Source organism: Buceros rhinoceros, unplaced genomic scaffold (assembly GCF_000710305.1).
Source record: "Buceros rhinoceros silvestris isolate BGI_N320 unplaced genomic scaffold, ASM71030v1 scaffold8283, whole genome shotgun sequence".
Taxonomy (NCBI): domain Eukaryota; kingdom Metazoa; phylum Chordata; class Aves; order Bucerotiformes; family Bucerotidae; genus Buceros; species Buceros rhinoceros.
The window spans coordinates 51331-59465 of record NW_010404171.1 but is presented as its reverse complement, the minus strand read 5'-3'; the positions used below and the strand labels follow the sequence as shown (position 1 = coordinate 59465).

At 47.9% G+C, this 8135-nt stretch overlaps 1 protein-coding gene across 1 annotated transcript in view; it reads right to left on the bottom strand.

Annotated features, from left to right (window-relative positions):
* Positions 1–7142: 7142 nt before the first annotated feature.
* Positions 7143–8135, bottom strand: part of LOC104490913 (complement C1q tumor necrosis factor-related protein 1-like) — a 9576-nt gene continuing 8583 nt past the window's right edge. Inside the window, exon 3 of the mRNA XM_010133267.1 lies at positions 7143–7690. Coding sequence (XP_010131569.1) covers positions 7143–7690 — 548 coding nt within the window. The remainder of the gene's footprint in view (positions 7691–8135) is intronic.

The window sequence follows — 8135 nt, the reverse complement described above, 5'->3', positions numbered from 1 at the left end:
GTCGCCTCATGGGGGGTCCCCAGCCGGCCCTGAGCACCCCTTGTCTGGAGACACAGCCCAGTGGTTTGGGAGGTGCCATGGCCAAGCTCCTGCCCAGCTGAAGGGCAGGCTGGGGAGGCAGCCCTCCCTGCACAGCATGTGCGGGCCAGAGTCCCCAGCCTTTTAGCTCTGTATTGCTCCCTGGCTTCTAAGTGGTTTCTATTTGTTTTAACACTTTTCTATTCTATCTGCTGCATTTTATCTGCTACTGCAAATCTTTGTTAGTGAATAGGTTCTTACTAGAGTCATTAAGTTCCATTCAGCTCATCCAAACGCGAACCATTAGCTTTATTTGTTGCCTGGTTTCCTTATCTGCATTGATGTTGTCTGCCTGTTCCTGTTGTAAAAGAAAAGTTTCCTTATTGAGAGGAAGAAAGCAGTTTGCCGAGGGCAGAGCTTCCTTGTGTGCTCCCCCTGGCCGACAGAGAAGGATCCTTCCAGAAAGCAGGAGGGATGAAACCTCAATAGAAACAGCCTCCTTCCCCCCAGCACAAGGCTGCAGAAGATGGGAATGTGGGGTCTGTGGGACAGCCCCACTGCAACAGACGGTGTTGGGTCCAGCTCTGGGGTCCTCAGCACGAGACACGGACCTATCAGAGCAAGCCACAAAAACGATGCAAGGGCTGGAACCCCTCTGCTGGGTGAAGTGGGGAGAGAGCTAGGGGGGTTCAGCCTGGAGCAGAGCAGGCTGTGGGGAGACCTTTGTGCAACCTGTCAGTGCTGCAAGGGGCTGTCAGAGAGCTGGGGAGGGGCTGGTCAGCAGGGGCTGTGGGGACAGGACAAGGGGTGATGGGTTCAGCTGGGAGAGGGAGATTGAGACCAGAGAGAAGGGAGAGATTGTTGGCACTGAGGGTGGGGAGACCCTGGCCCAGGTTTCCCTGAGAGGTGGGAGCAGCCCCATCCCTGGCAGCATCCCAGGTCAGGTTGGCCCTTGGGGCTCTGAGCCCCCTGCTCTGGGTGCAGATGTCCCTGCTCCCTGCAGGGGTGGGGCTGGATGAGCTTTGAAGGCCCCTTCCTACCCAAACCATTCCCTGATCCCCATGGCAGAGGGAGGGGACCCCTGCAAGCAGAGCAGGCTGGATGCGGTGAGGAGTTGCGTGTTTGCTGTATCAACTAAGCCACGGAGCACCAAGTGTCAGAGGTGCCACACACACCTGCACCACAGATGTTCTCACACAGCCCCAGATGCACTCAAATAATTCGTCAGGTTTTAGTTTGCATGTGATCATTGCTTTTAAGACTTGGTTACCTGAAGAGAGGTTTCAAAGGGGTTGAGGAGGGTAAACACTTCCAAAATTGTCCAGCACTTTCTCAGCGCAAACTGCTTAGTGCCTAGACAGGCATAGAGCTCAAACCACCCAGATATAATGTTCCCAACGTGAGATCAAAGGATCAACACTCAACTGCTGCTGGGGAGAAGCATGTTTGCCACCAGGTGCCATTCTGGACTTTAACAGGGAGAAAAAAACATGCAAAAAGCCAGAGTTTAGGGGAATACAGCACTTTGTGTGAAAGTTGGTAGAACAGGGATTTTTACTAATCTCCTCTGGCTGGGAAAAGCCTAATCCACACCAGCTCACAGCCCTTCCTAAGCTTATGATGAGTCAGAAGAGAACTGTGATGACAGCAGTCACTAAGCCTTATTGCTGCAGGCTCAACTCAAGGAACTGGGCTGCCTTTGAAGAGGACAGTTAAACTGAGCATAGAGCACAATTTTAGGCTTAGCAGCCCTAAGCCTGGCTCAGAGAGTTGCTGTAACACAGGGACTAGCACGTCCTCTCTCTGGGACAGCACAAGCATATGGTGAGCAGGAGAGAGCACAGGAGCCAGATTGCTCTAGTGGTTAGCTCAGAGGACAGTGTCAGTCCTCCCAGCTCCTCTTCTCACCTGGCTTTGGCTACTCGTTGTCATCAGAGAGGTGTGAGCAAAGCAATTAACTGAGCTTCGGATCTGCTGCTAAACCTACAGCAAGGTGAGGATCTACTCTTCACCTGCTCCTCTCTTTATTGAGAATTAGAAAGTGCTGTCTTAAAGAAGACAACTTTGGCATTGCAGGTCACCAGAACAGCCTTGGAGAGTCAACAAATGAGTTCAGAAGTCTAATCAACTTCAGAGACCTGAAGCAAGGATGAAGGAGCAGAATCATTAGGAGAGAAAACAGGGAGGTCACAGAGGTTTTAGTTTCCTTGATACCCTTTGGCATCAAGACCACTAAGCACCAGCCAGTCACCAGCTCACTCGGGCATAATGAGCTCTGGTAGCCCTGTAAGAGCTATTAACCTGAGCACTAGCTGGTTGTCACAGCCAGGGTTATAAACCCTTTAACACCTCTTCCAAGAGAGCATTTCTGGGGACTTGCAGCATTATTCAAAGACTGCACAAAAAGGCATTAAATTAAGAGCAAGATCTTCTGCCAAATCAGTGAAGCTGCAGGACCAGCAAGAGAACCTAGAGGGGTCCTTGTAGCAATACCCTCACTCCCAGTACTGCCACAGCTCATCACAGGCAGCAGAGAAGACAGAAGAACACTGTAAAATACAGCATCTCCTCTAAACCTCCATTAAAAACTCAAAAATTTCTTATCTATAATTTTCCCTAGCACCCTGCTCACTAAACCTCCACAAAACTCACCTCCCCCAGCAAGTCCAAAAGGTGCCACAGCCTTTTCTGCTGCCTTATGTAGCTCCCCTGCTTGTTAGGGCAGACTCAGGTGGGCTCCAAGTAATTTACTGCTTCTCCATATAAAGAGGAGTTCAAGCACTACCCCTAATACCTGCTTCAGGAAGAGAAGGTGGTGGGGAGAGAGGAGGGTAAGTCTTTGTTATTTCAAGCTTATGAGGTAAAGCAGCTCAGTCTCTTAAGTTTTTTCCTGTCTTGTACCTACAAGGTAAGAACAAAAAAAAATGAGTGAAACCAAGTTATAGAGCAAGTGAGGGCTCTGCAGAAATTCTCCAGGTCATAAGGCAATGCTTTGTTTAGCACAGTTGTGTAAGGGAGGGTAGTGAGCAAGCATGTTTGGAAGCTGTAAGCCAGGCTTAAGCAGAGGATTTGGTGGAGCAGAAGGATCCCCAGGAACTGCTGAGCTGTGCTGCAGGATTTCTGATGTGTAGGGTTGTGATCCTGGAAACTGCAGCTGAAGCATAGCGGAAGCAATGGGAAAGCAGGCTGGCTCAGCCTCTTCAGGTTTAGTGGGAACTCTTTCTTGTGGCTTTTATAGGCTTTTCTCAAAAAAAAAAAAAAGCTGAAACTTAAGCCCCCATGAAGAGGTTAAAGGGGCAGCGTGCAGCTCTGTGCTGTGTTCCCCTGCTCTGGGCCGGAGCTGCCCTTGTAGATCCTAGGATGTGGTCAGAGGCTTTCTGGGACAGAGAGTTTGTCTTTCATGCTGCAGCCGCTTGCAGAGTCTGATTCTCCTTCTACCTGAAGGGCTTTTTCCTTCTAGCAAACACAACCATGCCCTATGCCCAGTGGGTATGGGCAGGTCATCTGCTTGCTCTCTTCCATTCATCACCTTTTTGGTACAAGGACAGATGCTGTCACAGCACAGTTGCTCCTTGCAAGCTGCTCTTCTGGGGCTCTGAAGCCAAAGAAATAATGGAGAAGATGTTGGGTGAGTTCATCTCCTCCCTGTTGATGGAGTTTGGGCTAGTGAGTGTAAATCCCATATGGATTTGCACTCAAACAAAAGGTATGTTGTCTAGAAGTCTACTTGAATCCTCCTATGCCAACCAAAAGAGATTTTTTTGGAGGCAGATGCTTCTCATCTGATGTTTTCCGTAATCTTTCTGTGGTTATAGAAGGCTCCTGTTCTCCATTTACAGCTCCTTGTGGATGATCTTACAGGTCCCTCTGCCCCCCCTATTTCTGGCCCTGCCCCAAGGTTATTTTGCCAAATTGGTTTATTGGTGCATTGTGCCATGGGGGCTTCATCTTCCACAAGGATCCTGGGGTGAAAGGGACCCCCGGGAGAGCCCCAGTTCCTTAATGAGATGCTCTGGGACTGATGGCAGCTGAGGCAGTGTTGTCATTTCTCCGTAATACTGTTCACTGAAGGATTCAGTGAAACGTTCTGACAGATCCCTGATGACTTGTTTCAAAGCATGAAACACAAGGTGCCAATTTAGGGGAATAGTTGGGAAAATAAATACAAATTAAATTTTTTCTTTTTTCATTTAGATTTCAGCTCTTAAACCCCCTCTTCTCTTCCAAAGACAACTTGAAAAGCTTTTTTCCAAAGTTTAGTTCTTCAAGCCACATATTGCTGGGGAAAAAAGGTATTTAAATGCTGTTCCTATAAGGGAGGCCTGGCAAGCTGCCAGAGTGTTGATCAGCAGATCTCAAATATTTGTGCTTTGGATTTGGCTCATTAAACTTTTCAAAGCAGAGATGCTTGTCCCAGCTCTTGAGCTAGAACAAACTGATGGATGCGTTCAAAAAGTGACAGTGGGAATGTTTTAGTCCATTAAGCTTTTTATATATATCAATTTTTTTCCCCAAAGAACTCAGAAGGTTGAGACTTGGAGTTCTTTGATCCTATAAATGACTGCTTTGACTGATGCAGGAAAATTTTATTATTTGAAAGGTTATTCTGCACCTGAAACCAATGTGGCTTTAATAATTTACCTGCTTATGCCACTGGTGTATCAGTCACGAGCATTTTTAATGTGTCCTGTTGCCTCAGTGATCTCCAACGGTGTGTCTGGATGCTATGGAGATAGATACACACAGACAGTGATGGAGGTGGATGGGCTTTTGCTCGCTTCCTGGTAGAGAGTAACTTCTCCAAAATCAGTGTGGGTTGAACGTAAACACATTTGGGGTGTGTTCTGTCCATACCTCCAGCTGGGTGTGACATTTGAAGACGGCTGGATCATTCTCCTCTCTTTAGTTATGGTCAATGCTGTGAATTGCAGGCGGGAGTGAGCTGAAGCTGCAGTGAAACTGCTCGGTGGGTGAGGAACATCAGACAGCCTTGCTACTGCATCAGCCACAGCGGCTAACCCCTGCTCCACCACCGGCATCTCGTGTGGCACTCTGCCAGCGGTACCCTGCAGCTGGAGTCTGCAAAGTCTGAGTCTAAGCAGAGGATGATGCGAAACTGGGGACAAAAGAGGGGGAAGAAAGATTGGGAGAGTTCAAATGTGGTACACGGCTGGGAAAACCAGCCTGCAAATGCCTTCACTGAGGCCAGTGCTTGTGCATGTGTTTGCTCAGGGCTGGCATCTCCCTGTGAGCACTCTCTGGGAAAAGAGGTGTGCTGTAAATCAGCAATGCAGCCATTAGGGCTTTTACCAGCCTCCTGATGGAAACAGCTGACCAGGAAGATTTTCGGAAGGAGAGTGGGAAGGGAATGCTGTGCAATGGCCTGACCGAAGCAGCTGGGATAACTGACAGCAGGTCAGTGGAGCATCTGCATAGAAAGCACTTGGGAGGGGTTTTGAAGCTCCACAAGTTCCCCCCTTCTCCCTTGTTGCAGGCTGCGATGGAAGCAGGAGCAGACATGCTGTTTCAAGGCTTACAGACCCGCTCCTTTTCCATTTTCCATTCCCATTCCTTTGCAGACAGGCTATTTACAGCATCCTATCTTCACAGTGCTGTGAAATCTCAAAGATTCGTATTTATTTTATAGCAAGGGGTCATTACCTTCTCAGTCTCCCCATCCTGATACTTGATGATGGCTGTTTACTGACTTGCAAGGGGAGGAGCTGGTGTCAGTCTAGTTTGTCTGGAGCAATTTGGTGTTACAGTAACTCAAATTGCCACTGGAGAATGTTGTATGGGACTGGATGTTCAGACTAGTCCTTTTAACCCTGTACTGTGAAAAACCACATGAGGATAAGGTAAACACCAGGGTACTCAAAACAAGTGTAGGCAAAGCAGTATCTTTATTTCTGATAAAAAGAAGCTGTGGACAGGTGAGGTACAGCAGCGAAGCAGTTTGCCAAGCAAGAACTTTTCATGTGTCCTTCATAGAATGGCTCGAGATGCAAACAGACTGGGAGGATGGGCAAGGAGGAACTGGGGAAAGCAATGTTTCTTGCTACTGCATGTACCTTCCCGCTGTTACACAGTAATTTTTTAGGACAAAAGAACCCAAATCCCCTAAAGCATCATTGTCTGCAGTAAAGCACCTTTTTTTCTTTCCAGTTTTCTTCTCCACTTTTCAGAAACAAGGCTGTTGTAAGATAGTAATTTTCAGACCTGAGCATGGCTTCAAATTCCAGCTGGGCAATGAGCACCCAAATTGGATCCTAAGGCAGGGCCCACAGTTTTCCTTAAACTGGGAAATACACACTTTCCCAGCCAGGCTGCCTGGTCTGGTGTGAGAAGCATCGTGAGAAGTACAGAAGTCTAGCAAAGTTATAGCATGTGGCTACAGCTGTGCTTAAAACCATGTGCCTCTGAAAAAGCTTTGCCAGATCCATATAGAATCATAGAATGGTTTGGGTTGGGAGGGACCTTAAAGGTGACCTAGTTCCAACCCTCCTGCAACGACACCTTCCACTAGAAGATACGTTGTTATTTATCTAATTCTAGCATTATGCTGTCAGAATGTAATAACCTGGTATTCTATAATTCTACAATTATATTAAATGGAACAAAAAATATAATTTAGGGTAAATGCACTGTGCAAAATACTGTTCTTAACACTGGTGTGTTCCTGCCCACCTGAGTGGAGCAGACCTGGTGTAGGTGCTGGTGGGAGTGGGCTCCTGTTAGCAATAGTGCATTCTGCAAGTATTGTTGTAGGAGTAATGACATCCCTTAACTAGCATCAGATAACTGGTATCTGAAGGTGATCCTTAGGTATAATTCAAATGCCTTCTCTAAAGCAGAGCAAAGAAGTTAAATTTTTGCTACCATCATGGCAGACTCTTCAGGGGTGTTACTGGGCTGCAGAACTGGGGCCTTCTGCTTGAGTTTTTCCCAGGGCACATATGGGCTGAAGCCTTCTCAGTACTTGTGTAGCTTGAAACAGCCACCTCCATGTCCTTGGTATGGACCCTGTCAGCAGGCCGGAAGGCCTCTAATCCTTCCAAGTGAAACTAGACATATGCATTTCTAAGAGGGAAGATGCTAATATATCTACTAAAGCTGAGGAATGGCTACTCTACAGCTGGCTTGATTAAATGGCCATTGAAGATGATGTAAACATCAGACTCCTCGCTATAAATGGCGTTTTCTCGCTCCCGCTTGAACATCCTGACCCAGACCTCCTCTCCTTCCTGCAGGTCCAGCATCAGGCTCTGGCTCTGCATGATGCTTCGATCGCTGGGCTGGGCATAGAGAATGGCCACCTCTTTCTCGTTCTTCATTAAGTGCAGGTAGGTCTCCTTGAAGTTCCAGGTGTGGACGTTGAGGCTGAAGTAGTAGATTCCTGCCACATAGCAGAAGAACTTCCCCGAGAACATGTTGAAGTGCTTGTAGAGGTTCACGAACTCAGTGTCAAAAGTGACATGCTGGAAGTAGTCTGAGCTGTGAAGGGGTTTTCTCCGACCCACTGAGAAAGCAGCGTAGAGCTGCTTGCAGGAATGGCCTTGTGGGCCAGGCTGGCCTTTCTGTCCCTTCTGTCCATTAAAGCCACGTAGCCCTCTTTCTCCTTCCTTCCCAACTGCTCCAGGGTATCCTCTCTCTCCCATTTCCCCCTTCTCACCTGTGAGCATAAAGGACAACGTTGTCAAACACAAGAACATGAAGCCCAAGCTGCAGACACATCCTGCTGGAGACAACCACCAGAGCAGCTGCTCAGACATTGTTTTCCCAGCACAGATATCTGGAAGCATTGGTCAGACACCACACCTTCCTGAGTCTCAGAAGAGTAAAAATGCTGGGGAAAGCTTGGCTGCACTGAGCTGGTGGTGCTGATGCTCAGTGTCCAATAGTGGCACTCCATGGGCTGACCAGGCTGGTTACATAAATCAGTATTTACGGAGCCCAGCCCCTTTGTGCAGAGGTTAGGGCAAGAAAAGTTACTGATTTTGCTGAGGTCTGATTTGGACTTGGAGAGGTGGTTGGGTTTGCTTACAGGACTGTCTCCTGTGTTATATCCTCAATTTTTGTTTGCCTGTCTCACTGCGACAAAAAACGTGCAGTGGAAA